Here is a 21,869-nt window from a genome sequence, read left to right on the forward strand (position 1 = left end):
TCTAAGTCTCAAATGTTGCGAGGAGGCTTGGGCACATGTATTCCAAAGAACCTAAAAAGCGTTTTGGGAAATTCTATCCAAAAACAGTTTTATTAAAATAATTAATTATTTTTAATGGGACCCTAAGTCTAAACTTAGGAAAATAAAATAATTAAAGGATATTAATATAAACTGTGGGTGTAACTTCTAGAAGAAGACGAGGATCAAGCATAAATGATCTTAGCCATTGATTAGCTTCTAATCTGGGCTGTTGAATGTCAACGAGGAGATTATTTAAGGTGGCTTGAGGGTCACTTGGAAAAACACAGAGAATTCAAAAGTTTGATTTTTTGACGCAGAGCAATTGCCGAGTGAATTTCGATAGTAAGCTGTTGCAGAGAGGGGCAGAGAGGGTTTTGGCTGGAGGATCTTCTTTGGAGTCAAGAATCCTCAATAGAGAGGCAGGAAGACACACATAACACGCAGCGCAGGGGGCAGAGAGTGTTAATTTGGGGTAGCATCGGATGTGCTTTAGCCACGAAAATTGGTGGAGAGGCTAAGGCACATGAGATCTCCAATACCCAGAAAGGGTTTGGGCAGATTCTAAACAGTTTGGGAGATATTAAAATAATTAATATTTTAATGGAGTCCCTAAGTCTAAACTTAAGGAAAATAAAATATTAATGTGAATTAATATAAAACTGTGTTAGAATAGTCCAAAAGTCATGGATCAAGCCAGATCTAATCTTAGCCGTTGATTACAGACTTAATCTCGGTCGTTGAATTGTCAACGAGAAAAGTATAAGAGGAGGCTTGAGGGTCACTTGGAGAACACACTGAGTTGATCAAGATTTTGACTTTCTGGGGCAGAGTTTGCTGAGGAAGTTGGGAGAGTGATCAGAGTTGTCGCTGAGGGGCAGTGAATATAGAAGTAGAGAGGCAGAGATAGTACCAGGAGGATCAGCGCAGTAGCCGGGAGATAGGGACGCAGAGTTAGCCAGAGGTTCACACAGAGCCGCCAGGGTTCACGCAGAGGCAGCGAGGAGTTGCGCAGTGCCTCAGAGAGCTTGCGTGGGTGACGCAGAGGCTCTAAGAGCTGATGCAGGCCAAGCCAGAGTGACGCTAGGCAAATGTTGGGCCAGAAAGGTTGGCGCAGTCCCTAGAGGTTGACGCTGGGGTTTTCGTGGGGCAGATTGGCGCTGAGTAGCTACTGGAGTGTTTATCTAGGGTTTTAGCCAAAGCATCTATCTTTGAAGGAGAGGTACTACTGTCGAGATTTTTCTCTGTTGGGTGAGCCAGTTTTGGCACCCAGATTGTATTAAAACCCTCAGATAGCTGCACCGATTTTCCTGCATTGGGTTTTTCCGGGGACATTAGTCCAAAAACACGGTGTCACTTGTGTGCTTGTTTTGTTTCCTTCAGTTGATGATTTGTAATGTGTTGAGCATGTACTTGTGTTTATTTTCAATATTTACATGGTAAATAACTTGTTAATTAACCAGAACAAGTAGGCAGAAATAAATCAGAAAGTACATGAGGGGTTTCTAACGGTTAGACTCAGAAATTACGACATGGTATCAGAGTGTGGTTGTAGATCACAGGAGAACTGAGGACATCAGCCGAGCAGAGCAGCAACAACAGAAAACAGTGGTCCCGAGTGATAGAAGCTGTTCCTAGCAGAGTAGCAGCAAGGAAAGGGTGACACAGTGCTTGCATCATCAAGTTCAAGCCAAGAAGAGGCAGTGTGGAGGATGAGACAGGCAAAGACAGGCTCACACAGAGCCACACAAAGGCCAAGAGGGTTGATGTAGTTGGCTGAGGAAGTTGATTTGCTAGTGGCGGGATTGCGCAGACCCTAGGAGCTCTAACCTTCAGTTTGCTAAGGTTTAGGAGGCTGTGGGTAAGTTGCAGAGTGGAGCTGGTGGGGTATTGTAGTCAGAACAGTGCCTAACAGGGCAAGACCAAGGAGGAGGGAGTTGTTACCGAGGATTTCTAGCCAAGAAATCCGGAACAGTGGTGCAGTTGCACTGGCAATCGGAGTGGGGGCACCTCGACATTGGTAGAAGGGTTTCCAGGAGGGAAATCAAGGCTCAGAGGGAGTCACATCGAGAACTTCTAGGAGGGAAGTAGAGGAGCAACGAAATGGCAGTGCACGAAGTAAGAGACTAGGACAGACTGGACAGAGCCTCAAACTTCATAGTCTGGAAGGTAAGAATCTTATCTGTGCTTGACAAAAATCATGTCAAGCACTTCGCCTTGAAGACGATAGCGGTCCCAGTTGACTCGGCTGAGAATGATAGGTACGAGGATGCAATGGTGAGGGCTAAGAGTATCATCCTTGATGGGGTCAAGGACCATATAATACCACATATTGCCGAGAAGAACACGGCACAGGAGATGTGGGAGGCCCTAACAAAGTTGTATTAACATACCTCCATGTAGAGGAAGATGCTCTTAGAAAATCAGCTGCGGTCATATCGGATACAGAAGGGAGAATAGATTGACACCTTCCTCGGTTGATTGGAGGAGATTCGGGATCAGCTAACTTCCATAGGGCCATGCCGGATCTAGAATTGATGGTGAGAACAGCCCTGAACGCAGTCTCAGAAGACTGGGAGGTGTTTGTCCAGAGCATACTGGGTAGGGCGACTCTTCCATATTGGGAGGAACTATGGGCAGCTCTTCACCAAGAAGAGATCAGGAGGCTGACCAAGACGGGAAGCAACGTCAAGGGGATCAGAATAAAAAAGGAGGAGGTGGATGCTGCCCTAGCATTTGAGGGAAAGCAGGAAAAGCGGAAGAAGAAGGACCTCTCCAAGGTCAAATTCTCCCACTGTGGGGAGTTGGGTCATTATGCGACCCAGTGTCCGAGGAAGAAGAGCAAGGAAGAGGCCTTGGAGACCAAGGCTGCGCTAGCAAGGGCATAGAAGGAAGTGGAGATAGATGATGACTGTGCCATGAGTGCTCACACGCCACTTGAGCGGAAGTGGGGAGACATTGAGCTGTAGTCAAACGGACTACAATCGATGAGGGACAGGATCCTCGAGGTACCCAACCTCTTGGATTATACCTTGCTACAGGAGCCCCGAAGAAGAGTAGCAGTACTGGCGGATGTTAGTAGAGACGGATGCGGATGGAGCGACAAAGGGAGCTACAGTGCAGGATTCGCAGGAAAGCGTGAGGCAACAGTGCGGGATGCATGGAGTTGTTGCAGCAGCGCAGAGGTCAGAGAAGGGGCACTTGTTAGCGACAGAGGGAATTTCAGCATCGAGGGTGTCTCTAGCCTGACAGAGATGTTAGATTTGGGAGATCAGTTACTTACTTCTTAGTAACTAAGTTGCAGTGCAGCAGTTAGCAGTGGCAGTGCTATGGGCAGCACGATGCAGCATGATGAGAGGGGCTGCTGTACAGATGCAGTAGTGGCAGTGGTAAGGCCATAGGTAGCAGTACATGATGCCGCAGTGCAGAGGATGTTGGGCAGCAGGCCTAGCATCAGCATAGGGATTGATGCCGGATGATCAGGGTGATGCTCAGTGAAGAGTATTACTAGAGCACAATGCTCTCTAAGAGGTAGTGTTGATTTGGGGTAGCATCGGATGTGCTCTAGCCACAAAAATTGGTGGAGAGGCTAAGGCACATGAGATCTCCAATACTCAAAAAGGGTTTGGGTAGATTCTAAATAGTTTGGGAGATATTAAAATAATTAATATTTTTAATGGAGTCCCTAAGTCTAAACTTAGGGAAAATAAAATATTAATGTGAATTAATATAAGACTGTGTTAGAATAGTCCAAAAGTCATGGATCAAGCTATATCTAATCTTAGCCGTTGATTAGGGACTTAATTTTGGCTGTTGAATTGTCAACGAGAAAAGTATAAGAGGAGGCTTGATGGTCACTTGGAGAACACACCAAGTTGATCAAGATTTCGACTTTCTGGGGCAGGGTTTGTTGAGGAAGTTGAGAGAGTGATCAAAGTTGTAGCTGAGGGGCAGTGAATACAAAAGCAAAGAGGTAGCGATAGTACCGAGAGGATCAGCGCAATAGCCGGGAGATAGGGACGCAGAGTTAGCCAAAGGTTCATGCAAAGCCAGCCAGGGTTCACGCAAAGGCAGTGAGGAGCTGCGTGGTGCCTCAGAGATCCAACATGGGTGACGCAAAGGCTCTAAGGGCTGATGCAGTGCCTTCAGAGGTTGACGCAGGCCAAGCCAGAGTGACGCTAGGTAGACGATGGGCCAGAAAGTGCTGGCGCAGTCCCTAGAGGCTGATGTTGGGGTTTTCATGGGGCAGATTGGAGTTGAGTAGCTATCGGAGTGTTTATCTGGGGTTTTAGCCAGAGCATCTGTCTCTGAAGGAGAGGTACTACTGTCGAGATTTTTCTCTGCTGGGTGAGTCAGTTTTGGCTCCCATATTGTATGCTGAAACTGCTTAATAATTAAAACCCTCAGATAGCTGCATTGGTTTTCCCGCATTGGGTTTTTTCGGGGACATTAGTCCAAAAACAATGGTGTCACTTGTGTGCTTGTTTTGTCTCCTTCAGTTGATAATCTGTAATGTGTTGAGCATGTACGTGTATTTATTTTCAGTATTTACATGGTAAATAACTTGTTAGTTAATCAGAACAAGTAAGCAGAAATAAATCAGAAAGTACATGAAGGGTTTCTAACAGTTAGACTTAGAAATTACAACAGAGAGGGTGATGTAGAGCTAGGAAAGGCTCACGCAGGCCCCACCCAGAGCAGAGCAACAACTCTTAGCGCAAAGGTCCGAATTTTGTTGAAGGAGCTGACATTTCTGAGCTGGGAGGGCTAGAAAAGGCTCCAGAAGGTAAATCGATTCTCAATTGGGCTGACGCAGTGACTCAAAGGCTGACCCAGGGCCCACGTAAGGGTAATGCAGAAGTAGTCGGGGAACTCGTAGTTCAGCTGCTAGATCAGCTGGGATCAATAGTGTTGAGTGAGGTAATCTCACTAGTCTTTCTTGCCAAGTGATTTTCTTTGTAACTGGATTGTCGGGAGGGCATCCAAAGTTGTATTTAGAATACTTCTGCATAATAATAAAAACCCTTAGATCTGCTGCACCAGTTTTCCCGCATTGGGTTTTTCTAGGGACATTTGTCCAAAAAACACTGTGTCACTTGTGTATCTTTCTCTATTGTTCTGTTCTTGTTTTGGGCAAATTAATTAATTAAGTGAAGGCTGCAGTTGTATTAGCTTCAATATTTGCTGTAGGAAGCAGTAGATAATTTGTTTCAGTAATTAACAAATAGGAGAAGTTTAATCAGTTGCTGTAGTAGTGGATTCAGGTGGGATTCTCGAGTTTTCACAATCTGCAATTATTCCTTTCAGTCAACAGCAGTCAAAATCTGCCCTAAACAGAAAGTCAATGATCAAAGCACCTTTTCTTGAGCTCGGTTAAAACCAGTCAAACTTGGTCTTCCTTGCTGGTCAAAGTCAGCCCAAAACAGTCTTTCAAAGTCCAATCAAATTCGGTCAAAAGAGAGAGAAAGTCTGCTGTAATTTTGTGGTCAAAACAGCAGTCAACCCTGAAGTCAACACTGGTTTCCTTGATTTCTGTGCCCAACAGTTTGGCCTTCCAAGATCAAACTTTTGATGGTCAAATAAAGTCAAACCGAAGAGGGAAACTTGGTCATACAAAGTCAAACTGTTCTGTTGCAGAAAGTCAACCCAAACAGTCAAAGATGCCTCCAAAAATCTCGCACAAGTGAAGAAGAAAGGCTGCCCTGCAATCTGTACGACCCAATCAATGAAGGAGAGAGAAGAATATGTTGTGTGATGAATGTGCCAAATGAGGGTGGTCTCTTCTGTTTATATGTGATGGAGGAGGGTCAACTTATCGAACTTGACCCCAAGCTGACCTTGACAAACTGCACGTGTGGGCTTGACTTTAAAAACATATTTCTCCTTGTCCAAATTTAGTGATCTTTAGGTCGATTTTGGTCCTCTCGAAAATAATTCAATGCAATAATTATCTTCATCAAATGAGCTGTCCAAAGTGGAATTTGGCCCTAGTTGCCAACTTTAACAAGTGTCCATCCCCCCTACTTTAGGTAAACAATGGAACAAACAACTTACTATTACATTGTTGAGTTCAATAAACCTTACATTAAATTGGAGGAGCATGATCTAGATGAGACACTGAAGCTTCAATTTATTGGAACATCAGTTACTCTCATTTCCAGAAGGAAATGTATTTTCTTAATATTGTCCTTCAGGAGCAACCAGTCTAGTTTGCTCAGAATATTTAGGAAAATTAACAGTAGGAGCTTGAGCATTTCATTTATCTTCTAGAGCCTTATTCTCAGCTGTGGCATCGACCTTGACATGACATTGCTATGTTACATACATAGGTACTTTTAAACAGGAGGTTACATTGTGGCCACTAATTTCAACCAAGTGCTATTTCCAATGGTTCACTTCCCCACTTATTGGTCTGTTTTAAAAACTGCATTGGATCTGCCCCCAGCAAGGCCCTTGCATTATGGCCAATAGAAGTCCCTCTCCTTCCACCATTATGAAGTGCTTTTGGGCTATGAAGATCTTTTCAAAGTACCTTAAATATGTTGTTGTGTAGATCCATTAATACAGAATCTATTTTTTAATCAGCCTCCCTTGCAAAAAATGCTCTCCAAACAAAGTTCTTCTGGAAATTCAGCCTCTGTACTCCACAACATATCTCTAGTTTCCAAATTGCTGGAATAATCTGGGAATAGATGCACATTTTCAGTTTCTTCGGCACTCATAAGCTCAGCTGAAAACCCACTCATGGTCCCAAACAGAAAACTAAACAAGATAGTATGATGAGAAATCATGAATTTTGCCTTATCAGAGCAACTGAGTGGACATAGTAGCGTTTAGAGAAACTTGGTGAATTTCTGTCAAACTTGCTGATTCTTCTCAAATGCCCCAAGTTTGATCAAAACTGAGAAAGTTTGACCAAAAATATAATCTCAGCTTCTTAAAATTCACCCAGTTTCTGTGAGTCCTGTGACTACAAACTCAACAAAACAAACTGTCCAGATAGTTTTGGTCAGGAGTTCAAATAGATGATCAAAGTTCTTACATGTCACTCAGTTGAAGTCTATTTATTGGGTGCTTTCATGGTAATGAATGTTACGGCTATGATATCTCATTAGTCTTTTCCTGCACAGTTACAAACTCACAATTTTTACTTTTTATTTTTATAGTTCTCGAGATGATTTCTTATTTCTTTTGACATTTGAGACTTTGTTGGCCATGTTATATTTCTCAATATTTCCTTGTCTTGCTGAGTCCATAAATGCCTTTTAAACTCTTGTCAGTGATGCCCAAAAAACAAATATTAATCTTTTGGTACAAGAATCAGCAAATATAGCTTCTGCAATTTTAATCATTTAGAGAAATTTCGCTGCCACAAATGCTTCATATGTGTTCAAGCTTTAATGCCAAGATTCCTGCTTCATTGAGGCATTTTTTAAGCAAATGTTATATCTTATATTCTTATATCTGGTTGGTTATTATGCTGTCAGTTGTGGGATGCCTCCAGCTGAGGGACACGGAGTGGATCTCCAGGCAAGACCCATATGTTTGCCTGGAATATGCTAACAGTAAATTCCGAACAAAAACTTGCACAGGTTTGATGACATAATTCTGGAAGGCTTTGCATGTTTGCTTCTGGACAGATAAATATGATATTTGATTTTCTTAGTTTCTAGACTTGTGGTGTCCATAGCAAAATGACAGATTTTTGTCCATATAAAGTGTGATCTCTATGGTTCAGTTGAATTTGTTTCCAAATGAAATTCAATAAGTTTTTAGTTCATGATGCACGTAATTCAAGATCAATTCAGGTTTAAAAGAACAAACCTGAGTTATCTTTTCTCTTCTAACCTGAATCATTTTGGGCAATGTCTGCATTTTCTACTGAAAACTGTTATTTTTAGAGAATTAGATAGTAACAAATGTTGAATGTATATATATTCAATTTGTAAGATTGTGATTCAAATTTCATATAGGTTTATAAGTACAAACTTGAATCACCTTTTCACTTCTAGCCTGAAAATCATCTTGAGTAATATTCTGCATTTTATATTGAAAACTGCTAATTTTTGGGCATCAACTAGTAACAGATGTTGAATGTATCTATATACAATTTGCAAGATTTTGTCCAGGGATTCAGTTTAGTTTGCTAATGCTTGGGTCTGCTTGTAAATGATTGCCATATAAAGATACAACGAAGTCTGATGTTGAACTATTGACCAAATGCATGCTATCTGATAGGTTCTTGGCTAGTGTCAGCATCCTACAGTCTCACTTCCTGCTTTCATTCCTCTTCATTGATGGCAGTTTTATTTATTGTATTTTCTATTGAAGCAATCAAATCTAATATATTTTTTTGTAACTAAACAACTAGCTTCAGGGTATCTTTGATTTTGTTATCCCCAGTCTTTAGATGTCTGGCATTGATTATTGTTGTCATTCCCTCTTAGCATGATTTATGCGTGTCCCAATCTCTCCCCAGACTCTTTGCCATAAGTTTGCCAGAATGTTGTTTCCTGTGGCAAATAAACTTCTACCTAGCCAATTTATGTGTTTGTACTCTCTATACCACCTGGACAATTTTCTGTGTTTTTTGTAATCTATTGCTGTTGCATGATCATGTTATTGAGTTTGTTCTAAATAGATGAATAGGATGTGTTTTACATGGGTGTTACTAGTGATTCAAGGCTTATCTCTGGTAAGATTGTACTCACATGGCTGATGATCATCACCTGTTCTTCAGTGTTGTATCATGAATGTTGTTGGAAAATGTAACTAGGTTCGGTCTTCATATTTATCTTTGTACTTATGTCACTGTATATTTTATGAAAAAGCAAAAGAAGAAGAATACAATTTATTTTCTAGCATGGGTTTCATGCTCAAGTCAATTTGATATTTAAGTCAAAGCATAATCTTCATGCTTTGAGGTTTTGTTGAGTCAAAGAGTCAAAGTCCTATTTGGACTTCTTGTAAAGAAAGAGGAAAAATAATTTTCAAAATAAAATTTGGGTCAAAACCACCTCTAGGAGCCAAGTCAGCCCTGCCCAGGAAGAGGCACCCAATCAGCCCCTATGATCAAGTATACATAAAGACCAAATCAAGCTCATTTGAAGACAAGAAGTTTCGCATTACATCTCTGATATTCTACAGTTGAACGAAGGAAGAGACAGTCTGGAAGAAGAGTAAAAAGGGCGAAAATTTGTCTCTCAGTCTCACATGAGGAAAGGAAAATCCTTCCTGGATTCACATTTGTAAAGACTGTCAGAACAAAGTTTTGTTGAAGGCTGTCATTGCTACTAGATTCGCTGGTGAACTTAATGCTGAAAGAAAATAGTGAAGGAAGGCTTGACTTGGCATTCTAGAGGTTGGAATCTTGTCTTGGTTTTTGAGTCTTCGATGTCTCACTTTGATCTGATTCTATAAGAAGATAATTTGTTTGGGTTTTCTGCTTGGAGGGGTTTTGCCCTGGCTTGGAGCCTATATCATGTGTTCATTGTTCTCTTGTGATCTTCATGTTTATATTTTGATAATTGTTTGATGAAGAAACATAATAAAGATTAATAAGAAGTCAACTACTTTCACAAGCAGTTATTAAAGAAAGAGAAATATACTCTAATTCATGAGCCTCCCGATTTCTCAACATGGTATCAAAGCTAAGGGGGTTGGAAGAAGGAGGTCTGAAGATCACTCTGTTGGCATTTGGATCAAACATTTCTATGGGAACTCGTCTATTCTATGTGGCATGGTTTTCTTGTGTTCTTGGATTCGTATTTCAGTGATCTATGGCACACATTATAGGCACAAATTACAAGTAGATTATGCTCTCTATTATGGCCCAATCTATAATACTGTGGCATCAGATTATATTATAGTGACTTCGTTTAACTACTGTGACAAGAGTACACATTTCCTCTGCAGTTTGAATTTACTGTGACTGTGGTTCGTTATATTTGTGGAATGCATATTTTACCCTTAGCTCGTATGACCCAATTATGGCCCGAATGACATATTTGATTCGTTGATATTATTTTTCTTTGGTTCGCTATATTACATAGGATCGCATTCCTAATGACAATAGACTGCATATTCTCGATGGCTTGCGGCTCACATTGACAGTGGATCGAATTCACTGTGACTCACAATAACATTACAATGTTGTGGTTTGGTAATTGCTCTAATGCTTAGACAAGTATCTCACATTTGTGATGGATCGAATATGAAATAGGCCACATTTATTAAGGCTCGGTTTTGTGATGGCTCAGATCAAATATTTCTGTGGCTTGTTATTAATGGCTTGCATATTATTACATAGGATCGTATTGTCTCGCATCTGATGTATCAATGGCTCACTATCAACAGTGCTATTTCTTTGTATCTGTGATGACTCATCTCTTTGGCTTGTACATTCGTTTCTTGGAGCTCGCTTCATACAGTGCAGTGACCCACTATAGTGATCTGTACACTCTCAAAATGTCTCGTAGACATCAGTTGTGACATGTTTTTTGTGAATTATGTCTTCAATATCTCAGTGGTGGCTATACGGCAACATTGTTACCTTACTCTACAGTGATATTGTTTCTCTGTAGCATCACACTATTTATGATTCATTCTCTAAGACATTGGCTCGCTCATTACATTGACTGGCATATCCTATATAGTGGCCTGGGATCGTGTGGAACAATATCTCGTGGCTCTCTTTGTGTTAACGTGTATATAGTGGCTCAAACTTACCTACAACATAATGGCATCGCTCATACTGTGGCTCACACTTTGTTTCTATATGAAGTTCTGGGACTCGCAATGCTTCAAGGCTCGCTTTGTTATGGCATTGCTCTATGCAATAGTTTCATGTGGATCAAATATAATTATGACACATTTTATCTCTGTGACATCTCTCATTGAACAATGTTATCGCTCATGTACAGTGGCTCGCATTTTTGTGATTCACATTCCTAGTAAATGCTTGTATTTTCTCATGTATCTGTGGTTCGTATACCCTATGGCAAGCTTGATAATTTCTTAGTGGCTCAGTGCCACAATCATAGTAACTTGGAGACTTGACTTGATGCATATTTGAGACTGTTGCTACCACAAGTAGACAAAAATAATGACCTGGTTCATATCTCAGTTTGAAGACCAAAATTGTTAAAGCTATATGGATGAATGACAATTTGAATCCTATCTTTGTAATATCAATACTTGAAGCAGTCGTGATATCCAAATCTCCTTTCTATACATCAATAGAAGCCGACGTGAAGTTTGGAATTCATACAAAGGTGACCCTCTCATGACATATAGCTTGTGAAAGAGAAATATTAACTGTATAAATCATCAAAAGACTGAGACTGTGTAAGCTGTGAAAGTAGTATATCTGAAGATCAATAAAGCTCATCTCTGCTCTACAAAATAAGAAATTGTCTTCTTTTATGAAGTTGATAAATGGCAACTCAAGGAACATGACCATGTCTTTGCAAAGGTGGATAGGTAAATTTAAAAAGAGGTACGTATAATTTTCTGTGACCTATGATGATTTGAGTTCGGCATAAAATAGAGCATTTTGATGAGAAGCCTTGACGGCTATGAAGTTTCTAGGGTTTGCATAGAATTTGCACTTCTTATCGTAACAGATCTTAAAATTTAGGGTTTTGCAACTAACTCTCATGTGGTTGTGGAATCCTATAGCTTGTAGGTCTTGGCATCTAGGATTTATAAACCCTAGCAAAGTCTGGAATGAAAGTAAAAACCCTAGAAATTGAAACCCTAATTGATTGTTTCCGCTGTGAAAGGTGTCAGGCCAGGAGGTAACTCCTCAAAACGAATTGTGTCTTTGCATTGAGATTGCTCATGGATATATACAAGGAGGGAGAGACTCTTGGGCTTCACCTCCTAGTGTCTCTTCATATTCCTATTCTCCATTATTTACTAATTACATTATTTATATATATTCACCCAATCCCAATGATTAGGTGTCAACATTCCCCCCCTTAATCTGAAGGGATGTTGGTGAGTCCAAGCACTGTTCTAAACCTTTCGAACTTTTCTCTTCTAAGTGCTTTGGTGAAGATGTCTGCAATCTGCTCATTAGTGGAACAATGGCGTAGATGGATTGTCTTGGCCTCAAAATGATGTTGAATCGAATGGTATTTTGTATTGATGTGCTTTGTTTGATCATGGCACTTTGGGTTCTTGGCCAACTTTATCACAGAGGTGTTGTCAATCATGAGTGGAGTTGAATGCACTTGTTTCACCTGCAAATCTTCTAGAATTTTCCTGAGCCACACAATTTCCTTTGTTGCTTCAGCTGCTACCACATATTCTGCCTCTGTTGTGGAATCTGCTGAAACTGATTGTTTGCGTGATCTCCAGGAGACAACTCCTGATCCAAGACTCATAGCATAACCAGAAGTAGATATCCCAGTTTCTTTGTCTCCATCGAAGTCTGAATTAGAGTATCTAGTGAAGCTGACGTCACGCACCTGTGTATACTTGAGTCCAAAGTCTTGAGTTCCCTTCAAGTACTTTAGAATGTTGAAATTTGGTACCGGAGGACAGGTGGTTCCCTTAGGCTTTGATCTTTGGCCTAGGGAAAAGTGTCCAAAAGAATTTAATTTTTCTCCTAAAGTAACTTTATAATTTTTATAAAGTTAAATCTAATTTAAAAGTGACTTTAAGTGATAAAGTTACTAAGTCTAATTTTAAAGTGCCTTTTATCAAGTCAATGAAAAATTAGAAAGGAAAAGTGACTTTGGAAATAAATGACTAAGTGGGTCTTTATTAAAGTGGGGTGAATTAAAAAATAGAAAGTGAGATTTAAATGAGCATTTAATCTCAGCCTTAGATCTCAATCTATTTCAGCCATTGGATTTAGGGATCACCCAAAAGTCACTTGGGGTTAGATTAAAGGAGGAAAAGGAGGAAAAGGTCATTCATTCTTTCGTGAGCAGATTGGGAGAAGGAGAGCAAGAGAGCAAGAGAGATTTCTGAGCAGGGAGGAGAAGGAGACAACAGCTTGGCACACATTCCAAGGCAGCAGTTGAGCAGATTTGTACAGCTGATTCAGCACACAGTGAAAGGCAGATTTTGGCACCCAAATGGTGATCTCCTTATCTGAGGTGGGATTTGCAGGTTCATTATCTCCTTCTCTGACACAAACTCTTTTTGACAACTCATTGAAATTGAGAGTGTTTTATTTTCTTTGACCATTTAGGATAGTTCTCTTTTCCCGAGAGAACTACTCCAACAATAGATATTAATGAATGCATTTTAAATGTGTACTGTAAAAAAATGTACTTCTGCTGCCAATATGTTGTAAGAAATTGCACTTCCGGTGGTAGTTTTGTAAAAAAGAAATTATAATTTTGATATAAATATGTAGCAAAGGTATTATGTAAGAGAGGGAGTATATGAGTGAGGGAGGGTTATATAAGGGAGGAGGTGTATATGGGGAAGAGATAGTATATGGGAAAGGTATTACTTGTCGGAGTTATAATATACTGCGGGGTTAACTGTGGAATGGGAGCGCGGGTGGTATGGGAGCACGGTATGGCAACCAGTGGTATGAGAACCAGTGGTATGTGAACAACTGGTCACAATAAAGATGCAACTATATATTAAAACCGGTATGGGGAGGGTGGTATCACACTGAGCAGTGGGTATCACAATCACGATACCATTATGGCGTTATATATTATGGTATGTGGGATGCAACAACCGGTTCGATGGTATTATAATCGAGAGTCTGAGCAGCGATGAGAGGTGATGGTATTATATAACCGGGAATCTGAGCAACGGTATGATACGACAACGTTCATTTCACTGTGTGGGAGTAACGTAAATCAGAGCCACCAAGTGGAAAGACCAGAGTCAGGGGGAGATGAGCGATGGTATAGCCGAGGAGCGATACTGCAACAGGGAATACACCGCACTAGGCAGCCACGAGTAATGGTTTTAGGTCACATGCAATGAAGTAGTGTATGGATGCTGCAAGATACCAGGATGTCGCAAGAGTGACCAGTTAATGGAGGGTGTAAACTGTGCGGAGGAGTTGAGGTATGGAGTAGTGTGAAGGGAGGTATTAACCAATGTTGCATTAAACGTTGTTGGGATATTATCAGCGCGGGGAAAAATCGTAAAAATCAGGAAAAAATCGGTAAAAATCGGTAAAAATCGGAAAAAATTGTAACATACAAAAATATTCATTTTTTTTTTTTTCAATTTTTTTAATATCTAAAGCATCTACAACATAAAATAAATACATTGACACATAAATATGATAAAAGAACTAATATATAAGATGTTTAATATCATTTCTAGTGCTACATCACACATAACAGTGAATCATGTCCTGAATAGTAAGTCCTGACTCATGACTCCCAACTCAGCCTCAAAATATCAACAAAAAATATAATAATGTATCTCATGAGTCATAATGTCATATACAATGAAATGAACCAAATAACTAAAGTCTAATACTATTGATTTCCTCTGCCCCTCTTGCGAGAAAATGCAATAGCTTTCCCTTTCCCTCTAGATGTAGATGCCGGTGGAGTTGGCAGTGGACTCCGTTGTGCTCTAGAAGCTGATGAATTAGGAGCTATAGGAGGTAGACCACGTCCTCTACTGGTGGCAGGAGTAGCCCGAGTAGGTGGTGTCACCTCCTCCTCCTATTGCTCCGCCTCCTCTTCCTCGTCCTCGTCCCCCTCCACTACCTCCTGCACTAACCAATCATCAGCAGACTCCATGAGAGGCCTCTCTGCCTCAACCCTCCATGCAACAGTGGTGTCAATCCCATCCAATGAGATGGCCTCCATATCAAGTGTCCTCTCAAGTTGCCTCACCCACAATCGAAGATTGTAGTAGACGTAGACCATGTCATTAAGTCGTTGGACTCCAACTTGTACAAAGATCATGCAATAATCATTATTAAAAAAAATATTGTTTAATGAATTCAAAAAATTATTTGGAAATTTGCAATATTTAAAGTGTTAACCTATTGTGCTTCTTGTTGTGTATTTTTTCAAATAAACTCCAGTTGCGCTCACATGCTGAGGAGCTACATGTTTGGCTGAGGATTCGAATGGCAAGCTTTTGCAGAAGGGGTACCCTGGCACCATACATTCTCCACCATGCATCTACAAATTACAAATAAAATTTTAAATAAACATAAGAAAAAAATGAAATTTGAAAGTTGAATCAAAGTATGAAGTTATGAACTTGAAGAGATAATGAAATTTGAAACAAACTAAAAAATACCTGGCATTTTAGTCGTCCTATCAGTCACAGCCATGTCAAAACCAAATGTGCCACCTGCCATCCTGTATGTCTCAATTTCTTTGGAGATTTCTGTACGTTCTGCTGGAGATCGCACCATCCTCTGAACACAGGTTAAGAATCCATCCATGATCTTAGCATCAAATACGAACCCACATGGGTAAGAAAATGCGGGGTTCAGGTAGATCCCTACAGCATGAATGGGACGATGGAGTGTGTTGTTCCATCGTTCATCAATCACTTCCCATAGGAGGAGTTGTCTCTGAAACCCGTCATCTCCCTTATCATCATAGTAGGCCCGAATGGATTCTTTGGCCTTGTCCATGGCCTCAAACAAATAGCCCATTGCAGGCTTCTCACCATCAACTAATCGAAGAACTTTTACCAAAGGTTCAGTAACGGTGCACACCTCTGCACTTCCGCCCAGAAGTCTTCTTGGTATAAAACTAGTCTGCATATGGCCTTTCCCTCTGGTTTGCGGCTCATTGTCAAAGCATGCCACTCCTCTGAAAGAAACATTCTCTTCTCATCCCATATAGGATTCAAGAGGGATTGAAGGGATATGAAACTGGTGGCAAACCGTGTAATGGCGGGGCGCAACAACTCTTTGTTGTTGGTGAATTTTCTCATTAAGCTAAGCACAAATGTATGATTATATATAAATTTTATAATGCTTTTTGATGACTCAACAATATCTTTGACAAAGGAAATTTTCCCTATGTCCTCCAACATCAAATCAATACAATGTGTAACACAAGGTGTCCAAAATAAAGTAGGATATCTCTCCATAAGCATTCTGCTAGCAACAACATAATTTGTAGCATTGTTCGTTATGACTTGGACAACATGTTCTGCACCCAACTCCAAAATAAACACATCCAGCAAATCACATAAAGTTTTTGCATCTTTGATATGTGCAGTTGCATCAACATATTTCATAAACATAGTCCCCTTGGGACAATTAACCAAGAAGTTTACAAGGGTTCTCCCCTTTTGGTCAGTCCAACCATCTCTGACATCACAGTTCATCCTGTTTGTGCCCATGATTTCCCAAACTCCTCCAATCTTTTGGTGTAGTCAACTTTTTCATTTTGAAAAATCCGACCTCTAAAGTCATGATAAGAAGGGATTTTGTACCCTGGGCCAACAGTTGCAATAGCATCAATAATAGATTGGAAAAATGGATTATTCCTTACAACGCTGAAAGGAATATCACTCCAAAGGAGAAATTTGGCCAACAACTTGTCAGCTTGTTTTTTCTCAGTTTTTTTAAGCATTGAAGTGATAGATGGCTATGAACCAGGCATGGTTCTAGGAACAAAAAATGATGAGGCAGCTATTGGGTTGGTTGATGCTGAAGTAGAACCAGTGCCACTTCCTTGTTCACCTGAGCCTAACACAGACTTTGTTAGTTGCTTCTTCATTTTTGCTTTGGCCTCTCTATTTTGCTCTAAATTTTCCAATGATCTCATGGCTTTTCGGATGATTTCAGGATTTGTATTTGTGCAAGGCCCTACATCAAATCCAGGGATTTGTGCAAGGTGATACTTCAATCTGTACACCCCCCTGACATATGCTGCCCACACAACTTGCAAGACAAGTTTATTCTATCAATCCCTCCATCAGGTTCACCAAATTCCCACAGAGGGTCCAATTTCCTTGGCATGTTTGACTTTGAACTTTGAACTTTGAACTTGAAGTTGAATGGTGATTCGGTGAACCTATGGCAAAATAAGGATTACAATTTACAAGTTACAAACTTACAATTTACATTGTACAAAAACTAAAAAAAATTACATACATGAGTAACATAACAAAACACATGGAATTTTTGACAATTTAAGAAATTTTAACAAACAAAATGAAAAATCAAATGACAAAAACCCCATCAAGATTCAAATCAATTCAAAAATATTTGATAACCCATTGAATTCTTTTGATAAACAATGGGTTATCCAGATTCCAAACCCAACCAAAAACATAGAAAAAAACCAAAACAAAGTTACAAAACACAAAATGTTGGTGCCCATACCGGCTTGATGGAGAAAATTTGTCTCCTTCTTAGCTCTCACTCCGTTTTTCTCCTCCAATCAGCGGATTCAGCTCCCAAACGACCAAGAGGTCACTCCAAAACCTTGTCGCAGCTGGCATGTCGCTGTTTGTGCAAATGAATTAAAAAAAGTCGTGATTTTTTGTTATATAAATGCACTATTGGAAAGGGCCACGATTTTTTTCAATCGAATTGAAAAATCGCCGAAATTTTTGTTGTTGTTGTTTTTATCGGGTAATAATATCGCCGGTTTTAAAAAACCGCGATTTTATGATAAAACCGCGAGTAGTGCAACACTGGTATTAACCACTTATAAATCGGGAGTTATACACAACATTCATGCCCATCACAACGCCTTCACAGAGAATGCAACATTTGAATAACAACTGAACGCATACCAACACACAACATTCAATTTGCAGAGTTGTACACACCAACAACCGCACCACGCTGAGCAGCCACACCATGATTATGCACCATGCATTACACAATCTCCAACGTATTGCAGGAACGACCAGACTCAAATGCACCGAGCACAATTCGCAGCATAGTTCATGCACAAACAACTTCCACTTTATTCCAACACCCAGAGCAGTGTACACATCAAATTGTTCAATGTAGAAGGCAGAGAACACTTTGTCCAAACGCAGAGAAAATAGGGACAAAGGACAGAATATGACAGGAAATAATGGTAGGAATAGGAGTTACAAGGGCAAAAGGAAAGCTAAAATGGGGCTGACTCTAATACCAAGTCAGGCCAGGAGGTAACTCAAAACGAATTGTGTCTTTGCATTGAGATTGCTCATGTATATATGTAAGGAGGGAGAGACTCTTGGGCTTCACCTCTCAGTGTCTCTTCATATTCCTATTCTCCATTATTTACTAATTACATTATTTACATATATTCACCCAATCCCAATGATTAAGGGTCAATAAAAGGAAAAGGAACTTGGCTGTTCAGAATGGCAGGTATTATATCATGTTGATGTGAAGACAAGATTTGAAGAAAAAGGGGTTCAAGTTTAAGAGGAAGTCAACCTTTCTCAAGAGATAAGTATTCTTGATTATTACTAATGCTTTTGTCTTTACATTTTGTCTCATTGTTCTTTCATAAGTCTTCTAACCAAGGTTACAGGTCAAGGCAAGTTCTATCTAAAGCTTGGCTATGTAGATGAAAGACTTGAAGGAACGTCATGAAGACTGTGAAGGAAGGAGCAGTTTGATGTATGCAGATTACTAACCTCAGATGGAAAGAGGGAGCTGTAAAGAATCTGATGATTACGATATTGAAGCCTGCTGATTGGTTTAGATTGATGATTGAAAGCTGAAAAGCATAAAGTTGAACTCTGTTGCAATATTAGATAGATTGTGCAAAGGATTGTTGACATCAGAGGGAGAAAGTAGTAGAATTTGACACCTTGATTTGAGGCCATTATGATTTGGCAACTCTGATACTAATGATTTGTTTGAGATATGATTTGGCTCCCTTGAAAAACATATTGCAATAGTATATGTAGAGGTTGGAAAGATAACAATAATTTTTTGAACCTACGACTGCGTGGTTTAATCATGGATCACATGGATTGTGTGGATAACACTATTGATGGCTTAGATAAACATGAGAGCAGAATTGATATTGAAAAGATGATATAACTCTTTGAAGAATATGAAGCAAAACTTTGTTTTGAAGGAAGAAGACATGTGCTAGCAACTGTGAGGAAGTTCGACTCCTTGAAGATGATAGATGAACCTTTTGATGATAATTGACGAGATCCAGAAAGGTTGAAGTTTGATCCGATGGATGCTGTTAAGAGTCGAGAAACCCTGCGAAGAAGTTAGAAGGTGGAAGAATTTGGCTCTGTAAGATGTTTGATAACCAGGAAGGTTGAAGCCCAAGAATGATGGAATGCGAGAAGGAGCACTGTAGCTACAACTATATCTCCATGGAAGAACAAGTAGTTGATGTATTGATGATGTGTGAGACCAAATAAGGATTGTGATGATGTCTCCCTAATTGAGAGCGAGTGAGAAATCTCCTCCATGTTTGAGGAGTAAGGATCTCCTCCTTGGTTGAAAGGGAGTGATGATGGACACTATATTCTCCATGTGTCATGCACTAGGCCAGGACTAATCACTATATGTCTAGTGAAGGCATTGGGAGGTAGAATGGAGGGTTGGATAAGCATTTGGGACTGGTGCTCCTTGAGGATTGGGAATCCAAGATAGGAAGTAGTCTCGTGATCGACACTCTTTGAGGATTGGACAAGGTATCCAAGATAAGAGTGGTCGAAGAGGATTGATATTCTTTGAGGATTGGGAATGCAAGATAAGAATAGTCATGTAAGGACATACATGGTGAACATCCGAATGGAGTATGTGCCTTGAGAGGTTGTCATAGTGTCCATATGTATGCCTCCCAACATTGTGCTCTAATCTTGTGGAGAGTTAGAGCTTGTCAAGTCAAGGCCTTGCTATATTGCAATTTGACAATGCTGGTTATGATGCTTAAAGATGGCTTATCAATTTGACTCTTCTTATGAGAATATTTCAATTTGAGAAGTATCCTTGTACCGATTATGTAGTTATGAATACTTCCCTGGTTACGAGGGAGTGTTGGAAAATGTAACTAGGTCCAGTCTTCATATTTATCTTTGTACTTATTGTTGTAGCTTGATTAGTTTTGATAATTTAAATTTGATGATATAATAGGTTTTAGTAGTTTAGAAATAATAAATGGGTTTACACGAGTAAATGCGCCCTCAAAATGTAAATTTACGTAGCATTAGTTGGTTGATTTAGTTAATCATGCATTTAAACATGATTAAATGATGTAATAAAGTAAATTCAAACATGGTTTACAAACAACCGAGAACTAATTTTAAAAAACGGAAAGAGGTTTTTGTTGATAACATCCTCATGTACAAAAACCTCTCTCAGTTTTCTAACAACTGTTATGATTTGGGAGATGCTAATGATTCTTTAAAGGAATATTTTTTAGAAATTTCCTGTTTCAGTCATCTTTTGCAGAGCATATTGTGGATAATTAGAAATGAATTGTGGTAAACTGGAGGAGGTTTTTGTTCCTCAGATTCTAATCTACAAAAACCTCTCTCAGTTTTGTAACAGAGGTTATGGTTTGGGAGATTCGAATGAATCTTTGTAGGCATGTTTTCCCAAATTTTCCTGTTTTTAGTCAGTGTTCCAAATGCAGTTTCCGAGCAGGTGGAAATGAATTTTCAAAAACTGAAAGAGGTTTTTGTTGCCAACATCATCATTTACAAAAACTTCTCTCCATTTTCTAACAACTATTATGGTTTGGGAGAAACAAAAGTATTATAGGATCCTATTTTTCAGAATTTCAGGAGGAAAAAGCTCAAAGACAGTTAGTGACTTGGAGGCGACCTCATCAAATATGAATTTCAATCAAATTCAAATTTCTCTTCTTTATCAACAAAAATCCTCAAGGATAGTACCAGAACTCTTCAAATAGTTTTAGTTACCTTTATTTGTGTTCTATTTTTGTAATACAATTTTTAGATATTTGTAATAACTCTTGATATTTTTATCAAGATATTTTGTGAGGAAATTGTATAAATACTTCATCAATTGAAGTAATATGTGTTGGCTTTTGATGCCAAGGCTCTTCACTTTGTAATAACTTCTATTATAGTATTTTTGATGAAAGTCTTCTGGCTCCAGTTTGACAGAATTTTGTGTTTTCTAGTATGTCTTTCTAGTGTTTTATATCTTATTTCTATACATGTTCAAAGCATTTAACTCCTCTTTGATTGGTTTTTGCGTTATGCCTTCTGATAGCCATTAAAAGATATTAGCTTATTGGACTATCCGTCTGAAATAGCTCCTCTTAGATTGGTTTCAGTTTGGCCTTTAGTTTCCTTTGAATATATTTTGTTGGGATGTAGAAATATTTTACACGCATCCAAATTTCCCTAGTTGTTAAGAACTCTGTCTGATTGCTTAATTATTAGGAATCTCCATACATTCTTCTATCACAATCCTTGAAAAGCTAAGTCATTTTGTCAGGCTGGAAGCTGACACGTCCTGAAGGGACCCTGTAAGAGAGGCCTTAAATCATGGATAGGGATTGTCATTGATTGCCAACCACCCCCAATTAAAACCATAAATCTGGCCATTGTGCTTCAAACACTGTTGTTCAGTGACAGGTGAACAACGTTAAACAAAGCCTCGTAACCACTGAGGGAACCCCCTCTGGTACAAGGGCCAACTTGAACCTAAAGGCTGGTTGAGTTGGTTTCCTGGCGTAGTTTTTGTAGCCAAGGACTACCTATGGGAAACATGTACAACACTTATGTCATTGTACATTTTATGTAAAAGAAAAAGAAGAAAAATAAAATTTATTTTCTAGCATGGGTTTCATCCTCAAGTCAATGTGATATTTAGGTCAAGCATGTTTTTCATGGACTTCTTGTAAAGAAAGAGGAAAAAGAAATTTCAAAATAAAATTTGGCTCAAAAACCACCTCTAGGAGCCAAGTCGGTCCTACCTCAGGAAG

General features: G+C 39.5%; 1 protein-coding gene across 9 annotated transcripts in view; it reads left to right on the forward strand.

Moving 5' to 3' along the window:
- Window positions 1–21,869, forward strand: part of LOC149244742 (Calcium-dependent lipid-binding (CaLB domain) family protein) — a 100,183-nt gene that overhangs the window by 32,663 nt on the left and 45,651 nt on the right. For all 9 annotated transcript variants that reach the window (XR_016246765.1, XR_016246763.1, XR_016246764.1 and 6 more), the window contains exon 3: window positions 7,506–7,610. Coding sequence is in view for 5 of the 9 variants with exons in the window: in XM_089374982.1 (XP_089231108.1) it covers window positions 7,506–7,610 (105 nt within the window). In the remaining 4 variants the exon portion in view is untranslated. The remainder of the gene's footprint in view (window positions 1–7,505; window positions 7,611–21,869) is intronic.

Source organism: Pinus tabuliformis, chromosome 8, assembly GCF_031772625.1.
Source record: "Pinus tabuliformis cultivar Carrire ecotype Pingquan chromosome 8, CPIR1, whole genome shotgun sequence".
In the NCBI taxonomy this organism is placed as follows: Eukaryota; Viridiplantae; Streptophyta; class Pinopsida; order Pinales; family Pinaceae; genus Pinus; species Pinus tabuliformis.